General features: G+C 35.8%; 1 protein-coding gene across 1 annotated transcript in view; it reads left to right on the forward strand.

Moving 5' to 3' along the window:
• Nucleotides 1-17,920, forward strand: part of ATRNL1 (attractin like 1) — a 498,994-nt gene that overhangs the window by 248,860 nt on the left and 232,214 nt on the right. The window contains exon 25 of the mRNA XM_005154514.3: nucleotides 3,095-3,156. Coding sequence (XP_005154571.2) covers nucleotides 3,095-3,156 — 62 coding nt within the window. The remainder of the gene's footprint in view (nucleotides 1-3,094; nucleotides 3,157-17,920) is intronic.

Consider the following 17,920-nt stretch of genomic DNA (forward strand, 5'->3'; position numbering starts at 1 on the left):
ACATTTATCTTGATTTTCATGTATAAGATGCATATAATATTTGAGAAATCTGTAGGCTTATTAGACATTTTGGTGAGGGCTACTTAGACATGATACAATTAAAAAAAGGGCGATTCTTCTGTAATTCAAGTCTTACGTGAAAACCTCAGCTTGAAAGAGTTTTCCTTCTCTTGTCCCCTGTCTATTTAGGTACACACACACACAAAAGACAATAATATTCATATCTAGATGAAAATCCCATGGAAATAAATATTTCTAATTGTATTATGGTTCTTTAGATGAGGTTTAGATTCGTGACATTTACTTGTACCTTTGTGATCTACTTCTAATTAAAATATGCATTCTTTTTATTAATATTCTGTATTGAAATTGGTCTAAGATGCATGGTACCGTTTCTTCAGAAAATACTGTAGTTCATCTTTTAAACATGAACTCTAATGTAATCATTAGAAGATAAAGTTTACTTAAAAACTGAAATTACTTCTGGGATGGAACTTTATATTTCCCTGTATTTTTTGTTCTAAAGTATGAGCAGTCAAGAATATCCTATGTAAGCGAACAAGTGAGTGTTACAGAGGTTCTTCAGTATGTTTGCAAACAGGGGTTCCAGCAGAAGAACACTGCAATTGTCTTGAGTAGGTGATTTGATTACTAGAAGGTGGGAAATGTAAAATTTGGTGTCTGTCTTCGTGCAAACTCATCTCTCCCATCTTGAGTTTAGGGATATGCAAGTAATTTAATAATTAATAGACATATAAAATCATTTGTTGTAAATCTGCTTATTTCATGTTTGCTGTGTGTTGAAAAGGAGAAATAAAGGCACTAGAGTGTGTTAGAAGAAAGAACTGTAATCAGGCTGCGGTTTTTGATTGCAGGAGTTTCCCTTGGCTGTAGCTGTTTCTAGGCTGAAAGATGCTGTTAATGAATGCTGACACCTTGAATGAAAATAATTGAAGTGATTCAAAATATAAATGCTCCTTCAACAAATAGCTTTTTAACAGGTCCTGAAAGGTGAACTCTGTTGAAACTGGAATGTTTCTTTATCTCTTTGTGTAAGTTCATCTGCTGAAGTATAGTTCTTGTAAAAAAACATTCTGGAAAAGCCAGCAGTTAATTTGAGTATTAAATGTTATTTGAAAAAAAAATCCAGCCTGCATTTAAAATCAAGAGTGAATGTAGAATGCTTTTATTTTTCATACAAGGTATTCTTAACAATTGTTTGTGCTTTGAATGCACTTAATATTGGACAAAGAAATCTTGAGATCTTTCCTCAGATTTTATTTTTTCAATGTAATATAAAGGTTACATTGATGTCAGCAGATACTTTGACAATTTTGCCTACCTTGTACTTTCTCTTCAACGTTTTCATATTGTTACTTGCTAATTGCTCTTCGTTTTCACACAGTATTCATCACAGCAGTAGTCTAAGGTTAAGTTTCTGAGAATTTAAGATTTCTGGTTATATTGGAAAAATGTGAAAACTTGTACATTTATCTTGAGTAGGGAGTCAGAGAGTTCATTCTATTGCTTTGTTCCCACACAATCTTCAGCATCTTGTCTTTCCACAGGCTCTGGGGCCAGAGTATAGGTTTTGCCCTGATCATAACACAGCGATCTACTGACACATTTAGATTTCTTTTCTAGAGGAGATGAATTATAGCACTCAGAATATAACTTAGTATACCAAATTATATTCTGATTAATTGATTGAATATCTTACCTAATAATTTGGGATGTGAAATTTGAAATACCTGCTTTCAATACTGAATTCCAGAGCTCCTAGAGTTGTTTGCATTGTTTGCAATTGTGCATTACTAGTGAAGGGAGAAATTGCATTTTAGAGATGGACCCCCTAAAGTTATTCCTGGAATTATGTAGTTTACGTGCTGCTCCTTCCTTAAACTGTTAAGTAGTGTGACCTTTGGTTCCCTGTGTCTAGCTGGCACAAGGTACAATAATAGTATAATCATACAATCATAGAATAGTTAGGGTTGCAAAGGACCTAAAGATCATCCAGTTCCAACCCCCCTGCCATGGGGCAGGGACACCTCACACTAAACTGTGTCACCCAAGGCTCTGTCCAACCTGGCCAAACTTTACATTATAGCTCTGCCCGTATATAAAAATAAATAAATAAAACTTGAATATCATGAATTGTCATTTCAAAAGATCACAAGTCATCTGTGAAAGGGAATCAAGAGTAATTTGGTGTAATTATCAGTCAGGATCAGATCTCAAATGCACAAATATCTTAGAAAACACCAATTATTTGAACAGGCTGGAAATATAGTTAAACACTTTGTATAATTCAAAGTAGAAGATTCTGTGTATCTTCAGTTTGATAATTATACACTATGAAAAACTGAATAAGACTGGGAGGGACTTAAGGATATTTGTAGATGTAACTTAAATATTAAGTACTGTTCTTAACATTAGCAAAAAGTAATTATAATCATAATTATAGGCTCTGTTGCATGCAAGTGTGAATGTGCATCTGTGTGTATATGCTCTCTTAGATATAATTATTAAATCTTTGTGAAAAATTATAGTAAGGAGTTGAAGTAAGGCATGTTCTAGTGAGGCTGTAAAAATGTAGCCTCAGAGAATATTTGTTACTTTGACCTTAAAGTAATTTGCTTTGGAACAGTTTGTTTTATTATGTATCAGATTTATCTGGGATTATTTTTAAATTAACATCTGCATTAATTTTAATATTATGCAATTCAGCTGTTTAAAATGCATTCCTTTTAAGCACAAGATAATTTCTGTCATTTCTAAAGCCTTGTTTCAGTGTTTTTATTAAAATGTAAAATTGTGATAGTTAAACCAGCTAACTAGAAAGAAAACAGTTTATAGCAGTATGATTTCTTAATATTTTACATGCTGTTTTCATTGTTTATATCAGGCAAGTTTTAGGTGGATATTTCTCTTACCTTCAAGAGAAAGGCTATCTTCCCTTGTTTGTATTTGAACACAGACAAAGACACTAGATCGAACTTACCCTTGAAACTAACCATCTATTAGCCAAAAAGCCCTAACCTAAAAGAGCTGTTAACTCTGAAAATGTTGTAATTTGCTTCTGTTTTGTTTGCAGATTGCCTTCTCACAGCACAATACTATCATGGATCTGGTGCAGTTTTTTGTCACCTTCTTCAGGTAAATTGCGTTTTCTGTCTTCTGACTGAAATAATGCTGATTCTTTTCCATCAAACTAGTGCCTGAGCCAGCTTCTTAATCTTGAGAAATGCCTGCAAGGAAGCCTTTAAACTGTGTTCTCTATTTTGTGCCAGTGGAGAATCCAGGTCATTGCCCTGTAACTAAAGGCAGGTGCTAACATCTTTTATATGTTTCATATATTTCATATTTAGTGGTACACTCTTCATACTTACTTCATAAATATGAGCTAGGTATTTACTATATATTACAGTGATTAAAAGAGGCCAGCTATATGGATTTAAATTAGGAATTTGTGTGATTTTTTTTGGTAAACTCTTTGAAAGAATTCTAAAAAATGATGGTTCTGTTCAGTAGCTTTGTATTTTTAATAAAGCCAAATCAGTACTGATGCTTTCCTGTGGTAGAGGTTAATTGTGGAACGTGGTAGGTGTTGCATGAGATTTGGTTGTGGCAGCAATGCAGGAGTTGGCTTCAACTGCAAATGGACAACTGTTCTGGGACTGAACAAAACTCCACTGAAAGTCTTCTTCAAGTTTCAGCTGTCTTGCAAAATGTCACAATCATAAACATATACAGATTAGTTATGGTGCTTCAAAGTTTTCCTGTGAAGATATTCCCCAATAACCATGAAGTGTATGGGTTTAACTGTTGGGGTTTTGCTGTTTGGTTGGTTGGTGGGTTTTTTTGTTGTTTTTTTGTTGTTTCATTGATGAGAAACTCCATAAAAGAAGGCAAAGTCTGTCCAAGTACAGTAGAAGAGAGGCACCCTGTGAAAAATAGCAGATGTTGCCTAAAAGCAGTTTGTTTCTGCTCTGTGCTTTAAGGCAGGCTTAGAAAAGTTGAACTATAAGCTCTTTGATGGTGAAGTCATTGCTATAGGTATATTGCACCTTTCCTGGTCTGATGGTTTATCTAATATGGTTTATTCTGGTTAAATGCAAACTCACCATGATCCTGATGAAAGGAGAGCTCTCTCTGCCTGAACAGTAAGCTTATTGGAAGCAAAGGCCAATGTAATCCTTTTTACAGAGAGAGAGGTTGTAGGAAACCTGGCAGCTATCCTGTCACTGCCTTTAACTCAGCTCCAGCCTAATTGTATAACCAAGGCTTTCAGGTGGCACTTAGCTCAGTTGGGCTTGCAGCATAATGTTAATCAACCTCAGGAGCCTAGTTGCAGGACTATGTAAAGAAGTCATGAAATGCTGTGAGTGAAATGAATGTTACTTCAGCAATCCAAGCAAGGTACAAGTTATTGACATCCTCCAAAGGCACATACAAATCAGGCTAAGGTTTGATGGCTATGATGAAAAATAGAGGGGTTATCAAATATATTTTAAAACCTTGATCTAAGGTTGTATACTGCTCTTCTGCAATTGAATTGATGTTAAGGTGTCTGTAGATATAGGTAGGCTGTTTAGGAGCTGGAGTTCTTGTAATTCTAAGAAACTAATAGAAATGGGAAGGAGAGTATACAGTAGATTCACAGTTTACGAAGCAGAACCTGAGAAGAAGAGGGGAGAGGAGAGTTTTGAGTTAGTTCTTAATGAAACAAGTTAATGAAAAAACATATTTAATACCACTGTGTTTACTGTGTTAATTAACTCTTCTAGGAAGATTAGCTCAGGCCTATTGCTTTGCTAAGTGGCTCTTTCCAAGACATGAGCTGGTACTTTCTGTGCATTTTTTTCAGTGTTATGCCCATAGGCATGGGGTTTTCATCAGTGCTAAAAATCCATTTATTTTCTTATCACAATCATGCATGATGTCACAGAGACACTTCTGGCTCCTAACTGCTGTGAGCAAAGCATCCTCACTGACACCAAAGCTAGCAAATGGTCAGTCTGTGTAAATGATCCAAAGAAGAAACTGTCAGGTTGTTTGTCACTGGGCAGTAGTTGCAGTGTCGTGTAAATAAATGTAGGAAAAATACTTAGTGTGTCCTTCACAGAAAACCAGACCAAGAAATTGGGAGTGAAAAGTTTCCAATGTAGACACCATTAAAACTTTCCATAGATATTAAATGGGATGTTGTTTCTACAGGCTCCCTAGTCTGTAAACAACCTGCAGAATATTTCTGATGGGAAGATGTAGCAATAACTATTTCCTTTTTCATACTCGCAGACAGATTTAGCCATACCCAAAGATGGCATCACTGCATTGATACTGATGGTTGATAGTAATCCAGACTTTATCTGAAAATTTGGTTTCAACAGTTTGCAGCCGAAGAAAATTATTTTAATGAGGGTTGGTTTGTTTGTTTCTTGGTGTGTTTGTTTTGGGTTTGTTAGTTTATTTTACTGGATGGAAATGTGGTGTATTAAGCAGCAGTAAATTCTGTTGATAACGTGAATAACCCAGGTCATATTTGCTGGGATTGTTTACAGAGACAATAATTGTGTTTAAAGACAATTTGAATGTGCTTGATAAGAGAACATCTTTCAACCTGCTTAGATAAACACACATTTGCATTTCTCCAATCTAGTATTATATTTTTTGTATTCCAAGCGCGTGGCAATAACCCTGTTCTCCCTGGCTGCCTAGACAAACCAGCAAGTAGTTTTGTTTGACAATAACAGGTTTTTAACAAGCATTCAAAAGTCTGGTTTAAACCTCTTCCATTATAGGGTGTGGGCTTCTGAGTGAAAGGTGAAATGCACATTTTACTGCCTGAATCAAAAAAAACCCCAAATAATGAGCAGGTTTAGAATTTTCATGATTTTTCAAATATTGTTCTGTAAGGAATTTATTTAAAACTATACATAAGAAAATTGAAAAGCTGTGATTAGATCTGCAATTAATGCTTCCTATACCAAGACAGTGTTATTGTGTGCCCTAGAACAGTAAACTAATAGAAATAAAAGGGGGTTTTGAAAAACAACTAGTTTCATCCTTTTTTATACTGGAAGGTTTAATTGTATCTACTGGGTCAGTGACCTTTTCTTTTTTAAGTAGAAATGAATCAGTCAGATATGTAAGAGTGATAACCAGTTCCTGCAGTTACAGAAACTGCAGCATCTGTGTTGCTTTAGTCAATGCCTTGAACACTTTTAGCTGTCACACAAATTGGGGAGTTTGTGACTTTTTTCTTTTCCACTTACTTTGGAGCAGTACAGATCTCATTAGAAAATGTCACAGACAGCAAATTAATAATCTGTCATCTTATACTGAAGAAATGCAGTCCCCATAGTTAAAGGAAATGTATTTCTGTATTACCCCAATGAGTAAAATACTCAATACACTAAAGCCTAACTTTTGTGTTGTTTTTTTTTTCTTGAGCTATAAATTATAAAGAAGTTTTCAGGGTTTACAAGTCTGACACGAATATATTGTTTTAGCTAAGAAAGTGGACAGGATATGTTAGGGATTTTATAATAATATATGTATTATATTTAGTTTAGAATCATAGAATAGTTAGGGTTGGAAAGCACCTTAAGATCATCCAGTTCCAACCCCCCTGCCATGGGCAGGGACACCTCACACTAAACCATATCACCCAAGGCTTCATCCAGCCTGGCCTTGAACACTGCCAGGGATGGAGCATTCACAACCTCCCTGGGCAACCCATTCCAGTACCTCACCACCCTCACAGTAAAGAATTTCTTCCTCATATTCAATCTAAACTTCCCCTGTCTAAGTTTGAACCCATTACCCCTTGTCCTGTCACTACAGTCCCTAATGAATAGTCCCTCACCAGCATCCCTGTAGGCCCCCTTCAGATACTGGAAGGCTGGTATGAGGTCTCCATGCAGCCTTCTCTTCTCCAGGCTGAACAGCCCCAACTTTCTCAGCCTGTCTTCATACAGGAGATGCTCCAGTCCCCTGATTATCCTCGTGGCCTCCTCTGGACTTTGCCAACAGTTCCATGTCCTTTTCATGTTGAGGGCGCCAGAACTGCACACAATTCTCCAAGTGAGGTCTCACGAGAGCAGAGGGGCAGGATCACCTCCTTCAACCTGCTGGTCACTCTCCTTTTGATGCAGCCCAGAATACGGTTGGCTTTCTGGGCTGCAAGTGCACACTGAACCTGGCTCATGTTCCTTTTCTCACCGACCAACACTTCCAAGTCCTTCTCCTAGGACTGCTCTGAATTTCTTCTTTGAAATAATGTTGTTTCTGACAACATTATTTACTTTAGTTCATATTTTATAATGCAAAAAATTTGTCAGTGTTCAATATTTGTTAGTTTTTATTATATATGATTTGAGTAAATCCAGAACTGAGAGCCAGGAAACTCTTGATATCTAACCTTGCTTTTAACTAAAATTATAGTTAAGAATTGCTATCAGTAGTCACGTATTTCTCGGAAAATTATTTCTATTGAGATTCTGCAGCAGGAGTTTTGGTAAGAAATGTGGTCTTGTCTCATCATCACAAAACAGGCAAACATGAAGTTGATTCACGTGACAAAGGTTAGCTATTAGTATTTTTGTGATAGGTAACAATATGCAAGTTCTGTTGTCGTGACTATGTTTAAAAGTCTGTTTCAAATGCATAGGACAAACCACTAACTAATTAGGCACTTTCTCTGAGCATACATTTTTATGTTCTCAGAACGATTCCTTCTGTTGTCTTTGGTTCTCAAGTGGAGCTACCAGTGGTGGATTTCACGTCTGCTGGAGCGGTTCACTTTAGTCAGTTTATTAACATGTCTTCTTGCTATAAGGATTTAGAGAACTTCCAGTTTCTAGTAAGCAGAGAAATTTTCATTAATAGGGATACTTTGAAAGTTTCAAAATCTTACTTTTGTGTACCCTTTAAGAAATTCTATGGAAAATTACAGTCATTTAGGATCACAGCTCCCGAGAGCTTCAATACCTGAATCTGCCATTCTGGGTGCAAATTTGCAAAGAGGGGATTCCATCTCTTTACTGGCATCCTTTAGTGTGTTTGCCTAGCTTCCTGTTTTGTTTTTCTTAAAATAAAGGATGATAAATTAATTACAGATTTTTGCATGCTTGTCTTTAAGAGATAAAATATTGATCTCTGTAAGAAAGGCAAAACACAGTGTGTCAGGAACAGATCATGTCCACTATGGCTGTGTTCTCAGAAAACACAGAAGTTGTATAAATCTAAATTAGCATATTTTCTGGTAACATGAAAATCAAGTTATCATAGCAAAATGGATTTTACATTTGGGGCTAGAATAAAATTGATTTTTACTTAGTGGTGCATTAAACAGTTTTCATCTCACTTAGAAACAAATAGTTGTTTGACTTCCACTGGGACAAACATGTCTATACTGCAGTGGGCAGACTGAGTTGGTTTTGGTTTTTTTCTGAGAGTGTGTTTTGAATTGTGTCTTCCACTCTCTGAATCACCCGGAAACTTTGTCATCACTGTAGAGTGATTTGATATATTCATATTTCCTGAGAAGACAGCCACTTGTTATTGGCCTGCAGGCAAAGGAGGTTCTCCAGTACCGCTGGATCGGTTACTCTTCAAAACAAGGGATGAATCACTTAATCCCATGGTGAACAGAACTGTTTTCTATTACTTTGTCCTTGTTCTTTCTGTTTGTCTTTTGAGTCATTTGGAAGTGCATGTGAGTGTACTAGTACTCACCATTTGATTTCAACGCACATTGTTCTTCAAAGTACACAATTGCTCACCTTGATACCTGTAGGATGGCCTATGTGCCTGTTTGCTATACAGCAGATACGGGCTTTTCCTATCTTTAGTAAGTGTATTTAAAATGTTGAACTTCTCACTTCCTGTATGTATTAAATATGGTGAGAGCTGTTCATTGTGCCTGCTGAAGTGTTTAATTCCAGTTCATACTAGCTAGAAATAAATTCTGTAGTTGCTGAAGTGCAGGGGGGAGTTGTAGGGTGAAAACCTGGGGACAGTAACAGGATTTGGAAGATTTAAAAAGGCAGTCTTAATTTGCACTCTTCACTGTGCATTGTGCTGTAGCCTCACTCTCCAAAAACGTTTGTCACCAGTTCTACTGTTATAAAATCTCATTAGAATCAATGCTGCCATGTACATAGTTGTGTTGATCTCAGAGGTCTCAGAAGATGGCACCTACAGTGTACTTCCCAAGGCTCCTGAGGAAACTGTCTTCTTTGAAGATCGAGTGCTTTGCATACTCCTTCACTCTGAGAGAGTTCTGTAGTGCTCTCCTTTCAGGGATGTGTCTTTTTACAGCTGCATTTTTGTTTCCTAAGAAGCATTATAGATAATTCATATTGTGTTTGTGTTTTGATTCCCTACGTTTTATATTGTGTTTTCTTAAATGCGATTAGTCAGTTGTTTTCTTAGGCTAAAACACTGCTGGCGCTCACAGCTATTTGTCTTCTAGAGTGCTTAATCCTGGTCACTTTTTCCTGAAACTCCAGTTTGCTCTACTGTAAACAAAAGGACAAGAACAGGTTTTCTTCTGTGATAAATGGTCTCAAAATGTTGCTTTTTGTAATTCTCCTTCAAAGGAAAAGCAACTCTGTCTGCTCAGGACAAGCTGTGTGTGCTGGTTGCAGAGTTAACTTCAGAAGTTGGTTTCCAGATGTAAGCATAGAGTGAAGTGGGGTGAAAGCTGCTGATGAAAAATAATAACAAAGAAAATAGAGGAAGTAAAATATATTACTGTTTGCCTGTAGGCAATAGCATCGTTGTCCGTTATAGCAAGTGACAAGCAGCTTTCTCAAACACTGTGCCAGTCTGTCTCTGCAGATGCAGTGGGTATGGCACACTGTAGTGTGAGTGATATCGAAGAAATGAGCAATCTGTTTGTGGCAGTAGAGGAATATTCAGGGTCCTTACATGCAGTTGTAATAAATCACAGGAAGAGAGAATGAAAAGACTGTTAGACTGTGTTATGCTATGGATTTTATAGATACTAAAATATTAGATCTAATGATTAGTTTTAAGAATAGACATCTGAATCCAAAGAAATTCACCAATTGAACTTTCTTCATGGAATATTAATAAAAATATTCCAGTAGCATTTACTGGTACTATATGAACCATTTTATGTAGAAAATTTTGGGGGTTTAAAATTCATTTATTAGAATTCAAGGTGTGGGGGGGGGTACATTTTCTGAAACAGCCAAGTTACAGAAACTCTGCTGTGGATTCCAAAAGCTGCAGTAAAATTACACTTTAAAAAGTGTGCATCATCTATTTAAGTTTTAAAACCTGAATTTAATCTGCATATGTGGCTTGATTGTATTCTAGATTTTCAATATTTTTTCTAGATTTTCAATATTTTTGATGATACTTTAGGAAACACTACAGTTTCAAAATTATATTTCTTTCCTTATATGTCTCGAGTCTGTTCAGTTATAATTCTAAATATCAGGTTGAAGGGAGGCAGGGAGTTTGGATTCATTTATACTGTACAATTACAAAGCAATAATGATCCTTCTTTGGCCTGGAAAGCCAAGAATCTTTAGTCTGTCTTCAGGACAATTTCATGATAATAGGGCTTTTAATAAGGAGAGTTATGTTTTCTTTTCACCTACCACTTCAAATATATTTGCCTCTTAAGAAAAAGTAAAAGAAATATTACATAATGAAGGGAAATGTTCTTTTGCAATGTATTAGTTTTTTTGATTATATTTGACTCAAGCTAAACATTGGCGACATGGCTTGGTTACTGTCTAAGTATATTTTATATTTCTATGATTTATTATCAAAAGATAACATCTGCACTAAAGAAACAGTGCAGTGAAAGAAAAGAATGAGGGGAAAGCATAAGCAAAATAATCTTGAGATATGTGAATCTTTCAGTTTGGGAGGCTGCTAAAAAGTGGTATTGGATGGCAGTGCTTTCCCAAATTCACTAATTGGTTCAAATGAATGAGTCTCTTTCTTCCTCCTTAATTTGACATTTTAAGTTAGCATAAATCAGAAAAATCATTGCAAAAATGTTGAAGCATTTCAAAATAGGAAAAGTAGATTTGATTTCTAATTCCTGAAAATTACTGCAGAAAATAATAACTATTTTAATTTTTCTGCAAATGTAATGAACATAGATATTTTTTTTCCTTCATTTTAGATCTAGGGTTTTTATATACACCATCACTTGCTGAGAGAAATATAGAGTATTTCACCCTTGAAGGGCAAAATCATAAAATTATATGAAATATGAAAGTCTCTTCTAGGAGTAAAAGAAACATAATCACGCTTTATGGATGTGATGTTCTATTTATTCTATGGAGATTAATTTCAGTTTAGGTTAGATTACGCCCCTTTGATTGTAAATCTTTTTTATTTCCTGTTTCAGAGAGGTGAAAAGAAGAACTGACGAGAGTTAAAGTTCACTTTTAGAGCTTTATTGCATAGTATATTTCATAGAATCATAGAGTGGTTAGAGTTGGAAAGGACCCTAAGATCATCCAGTTCCAACCCCCTGCCATGGGCAGGGACACCTCACTCTAAACCATGTCACCCAAAGCTCTGTCCAACCTGGTCTTCAACACTGCCAGGGATGGAGCATTTAGCACTACTTTAGGCAACCTGTGCCTGTGCCTCACCACTGTTAAGAACTTCCTCCTTATATCTAACCTGAACTTGCTTGTTTCAGTTTAAATGGTTCACTATAGTTTAATATCATACTGACATTCACAGAATGGTCTGTGAATGTTGGTATTCTGGATAGTGTCCTGATGTACACTGTATCCATTTTCCCTTTTTAGTTGTACATAAAGGCTGTTTGCATAATTGGTTATTCATTCATAGTTTACTATAGTAGTTTCTTGTATGGGTTCTGGCATATTTAAATGAAAAGACAACAGGAGTGAAGCATGCAGGAAAATATAAAATATGCATATGTATACATATTTACTTTTAAATAATTATTTTATTAAATGAAGTTATTTGACATCACCACACACTCTCTGTAACATTTTGGCACATACACATAACGAAAAAAATCAGTGCATTTTTACATAATCATTTTCTTTCAAATAACAGAATTCCCTATTTAAACATGTTTCTTTCTTCCCTACCCACAAGAAGTATTTTGATTTTCATTGCACAGCAAAGATCAATAAACCCAAGCTTTGTAGAGGTAGTTGTCAGAGATGATTTTAAACTATTACAGGAGTTTATGCCTCAGGAGAGGAAGAATTAAGTTGGTTTTCTGCATTCAATATATATTAATAAATGATTTTACACAGGTTTGGTAGCTGCTCTTGCTAATAAACTAATATGCATTATATTGACATTTCATTTATGTTGCTTACTTTAAAATATAATTTCTATAAAACTTAGATGATACCGTTGATACTTCAGTCTCCCTGTTTTCAGTTGTGCATTCAGAGCTTAAATTGGGAAGCTTTATTGATGACATTATTGAAGTTTTAGTTATTATTTTATTTAATTTTGGTTACATTTTTAACAGTAATTTTAAATGTCTCCTTTAGAGACTTAGAGCGTGCTTTTGGCAGTGTGCTGGTGTTTTAAGGTTCATTTCCTCTCCATGTATTTCTCTGAACTTCTGTAAAGCAGTCCAAATGTTCTGTGGCACAACAACATCCAGTGGTCCCGTGGAAATGAGTCAGAAAGTCCCATGGCACAGGGTACTACTTTAGTTTCCCCATAACCTTTATTTTGGCTCCTCTGCCATGCAACAGATCTCCACTGCCAAAACAGAAAAGCTGCTACTATTAAAACATTTACAATGGCCAGTTGCCCTAAAGGCAACGAGCACCTTCTACTACAATAAGTCTTCATTGCTTCCCAAGTAAGTTACACTCTGCATGCAAAAGAGCTGGAGCTACTCAGCCTGTGCATTTAAACCATTGCTTAGAATGTGTTGTGAGCTCAGGCGTGCATTGTGCTACCATGTGTTGGTGTTTGAATGAATCAGTCCATGAATACCTACCATGAATGTTGTGCTGCCTCACTCAGTATAGGTGTTCTGGGTAGAAGGATGTGGGTAGAGGCAGCTTATAGACTTCTCTTTGATTTTTGTTGTGGTTTATATTGCTATTTATCTAAGTAGTAAAACAATCACAGTCTAGAACTCCATTCTTCTCCCATAATGCCTATGTAATTTTATGTATGTAAAAAAAACATTTTCACATAAGTTTCACACAGGCATACTTAAATATATCTTTTTCAGTGGAGTCACAGTGTACATACATTGGTGGTCCAGGTGGCTGTGGCACAAACTTCTCAGATATTTAAGAAAATAGTGTAATTGAGATAGTTCAGCCTCATTTAAGGCTTGTGGGAGTTACAGTGAGCTTGGACCACACATGTGCTTCCATCTTTTTTGGTGGTTGGTTGGCTGTGCAGCTAAAAAATGACCTGATGAGAATTCCTCAAATAAGAGTCCAGCTGCAGCAGAGCAGTGGTATCATCTTTAAAATGAGTTAAAATATCCCTGTGTTTTCCAGGTATTCTTCTTCAGAAGATCAGGGAATAAGATCCTTTCTGAGGGATTCCTTTGCAACCTTCCTGCCATAGTTAATAATAGTCCTCCAAGATAGAAATACATTTTTGTCTTCATATCCATCTAATCTATGGGAGTTGAAATTCTGTAGAAAGATCTGTTAACTGATCTGCCAAACTTCTCTTTCCTTCATAAATAAACATCTAATCTCTCTAGGACACAGAAACCAGGAATTTAGTATGTGGGAGTGCAGTGTCCCTCCACCCAGCCCATTGTCTCTGAAGATATTTCATTTAGCTTGGCATCATCAACAATCGATGTCACATCTACCAGGGAAAGAGATGTTGATGTATTTTCTGAACTGAATTTTTACTCAGCAGCCCAAGCATTCTGTCAATGGCTCCGTCTCAGCCTTTCTTCTTCCTTTGTCTTATTCTACGTGAGAATAAGTACCAGTTACATCTTGTTTCCAGAGAGAAATGTTCAGTTTGTGTATGATTCTGAGACAGATGTATGAAAATAAGGATTGTAGTATTTGCCTACAACAGGAGTAAGAAATACTTTAGATGTGGCTTGCTGTTCTCAGTTAAAAGAACTGTTGTGATACTAGGTACAAAACTGCACAAAGATTTGATGTTTCTTTTGGGGTAACTCGAGTCTGCATTGATGATATTTGATAGTTTTAGGCTGGCATTGAAGAGCACTGTTAAAATGCAGGAATATTGAATCATCAAAACCTATTCTTTTAGGTTTCCTTTAAAAAAGGGCAAAAAACAAAGAAAAAACCCCCACAACAAAACAACAAACAAACAACAAAAGACCACATTCAATACTCAGATAAACAGGAAAGCTTATATCATTTAACACTTGAGTTTACTCTGAATTTTAATCCCTATTGTATGCACTGTCATCCTTTTGTCACTTTAGAATAACGACATGCTAGTGTTTTCTATAACTGCAGTTCATGGCAATTACTTTACTATGTGAACATCAAAATAAGGTATGCGGATTTTCTATTGCCATCTTTAGAAGTTTTGCTTCCATTAAACAAAAATGTTTCAGTTGACTCTCCGTATATGAATGCATTTTTTAATTCATGAGCTAAGGTGTTTTCATTATGGCCTTATTACGCTGGCAAATCTTCATTTAAAAACTTGGTCAGTAATGATATAAATTGCATCTCTGTGTGGATACTGCTCCTGGTTATCAACCAGTAAAATAAATCTAATGTAGATATTCTTTACCTTGCATTCTCACCAAACACAGGGTTCTGCCTGGGGGAACCATATTAGTAGAAGGCTGTACATATATTTCTTTTTAACTGTTATTCTGGGTTTTATAAATTTGGTAGTTGTGGAGATGGGAGAAGTGAATTTTGGGGGCAGTTATGTGACTTTCATGCAAGATTTATTTTAGGGAATATATGCATTTTCAGGACTGCATCCAAAAATAGCATTCTAATCACTGTCATCTGGCTAAGAATTATCCATGTAATTAGTTTCAAATGAACTTGAAAGGTGTTGCCTAACTTGTGTGAATTCCATTTGAAACACAAATAAATACAAATTTGCATTTTAATGATTTTTAGTAATACTTGAAGTTTTAAATACCATTCCAGATAATTTACTTCATATTCAGGCATTTCTTTCAGCTTACACTTCAGAAAGCAGGAGCCAAGGGCTTGAACCCTTTGTATGACTTTTAGATTATAAGGTTTACAGTTGAATTAAACTTCCTTTTGGTTTCTGTGTTTCATGGCAAAACGGGGGGGAGGATAGCTGGAGCTCAGAAGCTATCACTTTGTTAAAATGACAGGGGCAGGAAAAATCTGGCTTAGAATGAGACATAGATCTAGCATCATGGGAAAAAAGCCCTGCCATTTTTAACAGTGTGCAGCAGTAAAATATCTGTAGCTAAAGAGAAGGTTGCAACTATTACCTGATTGGTCCCAGAAAATGGAGTGTGGGGTGCAGCCAGTGCATGGAGCTGTTGGTGCTGGTAGTATTTCTTATGAATAGCAAGAATAAGAGAAGGGCATTCCCGAATCACCTAACTGGTAATCCTGGCTTAGCTGGCTGTGCCTTTCATAGGCTGTAGCAGCCAGAGCTCACTCTGACCAGGAAACATCACTACTGATTGATAACATCTTGGGTCCACAGGGTCAGCCAAGATTTGTTTCCCTGACCAGCACTCTGTGTTACCATGAACTGGAAGCTGCATATCCTGATCTCTTGCTAGTCAAAACTACTTTCCTCTTAAGGCTTCACACATTTTAATTTGAAACTGGAACACTTCATTCCCAAAATCATTCAGAATTTCTAATCATTGAAATATTCCTACTTACAATGTTTGTAAAACTGTGATTCAGAGCAATTAAATTAATCACTAAAACATAGAAAAGGTTATACTTCTTTCATATGTATCAGACTCCTAATGTTATGTTTACAGTGTTTTGTACTTCAGATAATACTGTTGAAATCTTTGGAGTTGCTTGTCAAGCGTATATTAGTTAACACAAGGATGGCTGAACCCAGCACATCATAATCATAAACACAATGTTCTTGTCAAGTACAATGAAAGAATTCAATTGCTGTGACAATAATTGCTATTCAAAGACAGGGTTTTAGAGAAATAATTGTTCACTTATTTTTATTTTAGAAGAATTGTGCTTGCTTTATAACATATCAATTAAAATGTGCTCTATTTGCCAATAAAAAGATAGTAAATAATACATCAGAAAAAAACAATATATGTGATCTCTTAGGAAACTTTTGCAATACTAATTTAAATGCACTAACTTAGATATGAGGCTTGTTTTATTTGCATGTATTGACTGTAAAAATATTTCTGTAATCAGGGTTTTTTTTCTGAATACTATTATTTTTGGTCATGTTTAAAAATACTATAGTATGAAGGAGAAACCTTAATACAGCATAGGAACAGTGTTAAGTTGTGTACATTCTTGTGCTCTTAGCAAAGAGAATGAGACCAATGGGCAGGAGCTATGTGGATCTAGAGGGTTATTTAACCAGTGTCTCACTCAGCACAGCAAGGTTCATGTAATGAAGCAGTAATTGCCTGGATGGCCCAACTCCTATTAAAAAGAGAGACTTGTGAGGAGCTTTCAAGATATGTGTAAGTATAGATGTGGACAGTCAGTGGGACTGCTAGGCACCTAAATAACCTTATGAAGTAATCTTTGAATGCTCTCTTTCAGAACGCAATGTGGACAAATAGGGGGTCTATTCGGTAAAGTGATGCTGAGGACCTGTCACCCACTATATGCAGCTTGTCATTTTTTCACTTTGGAGTAGCTCTAGTTTAGGTGCCTTGACTGAAAGCCTGTTTTTGTCTGACTTTGGCCAGAGTCAATGTGATGGTGCTCAGAGTCAAGTCCCACAATTCTTAATTGTAATAGAGTTAAAAGTATGATAGCTTTAAGGTAAAGTTTGAGAAAGGGCTTGCTTTTGCTTTCATGCAATATGGAAATATACTGAATCATTATGCAAATCAGCAGATTAAGTGAAATCATGAAAACAACAATAATTCAGGCGTGAATGTTTATATGCATTTTTAGACATTTTAATTTTTCTTTGCATGTGTAATAATAAGAGAACGAGAACAGAAATAGTAAAGGATGGAACATTTTGGTTTGTTCTGTTTACCTTCTGTTTACAATATTGGTCCTTAAAATATTTATATTTAATTCATGAAATAGTTCCTTTTACATTGCTGAAAAAAATAAGTAATTTATTTCATTTTAATGCAAGTAATCTTTTGATGCAGTATATAACAGACATTAATATGTAATGAAGAAAAGGAATTCTACAGTGTTCCTATAATGCATTCACAGAGCTTAAGGCACAAGTGCGTCATTAATTCGTCTAGTCCAACCACAATGACCATTACATTTCCCAGATTTTCCCCTGTGTTTATCCCTATAATTTGGGTTTCTTTAAAGATGGTCTGCAGGTTTTGTTTCAATTTGCACATACCAAGCAGCAACACCTCCACAATTCCCTTTACACCTTTCAGTCTTTCTCCTAAATGCACACATGGAGAAAATTGTTTCTCAGGTACAGAAAACACTGTCCTCAGCCAGGTCTGTGAACTGCACTAAATACATCTAAATATGACCTCTGCAAGTTTAAAATTTACTCTGTACATTGCAACAAATGTTATTCATGCAGTAATTATTCCTTGCAATTTTCCTTGTCTATGTGCTATTAAATCAGTAATTCTCATACTAACCAGAGCCCTTTTGGGAAGATCATCTGTCTAGCTTACACCTTACTGCTAGACCCTCTATTCTCTTGCAGCCTTTCCCTGGCCACTTTACTGTATTAGACATAAACTACTTTTGTTCAAGGCTTCTTCCTCTTCAGTTCATCCATTCTCCTATTG

The sequence above is a fragment of the Melopsittacus undulatus genome, chromosome 4, assembly GCF_012275295.1.
Source record: "Melopsittacus undulatus isolate bMelUnd1 chromosome 4, bMelUnd1.mat.Z, whole genome shotgun sequence".
Classification (NCBI taxonomy): Eukaryota; Metazoa; Chordata; class Aves; order Psittaciformes; family Psittaculidae; genus Melopsittacus; species Melopsittacus undulatus.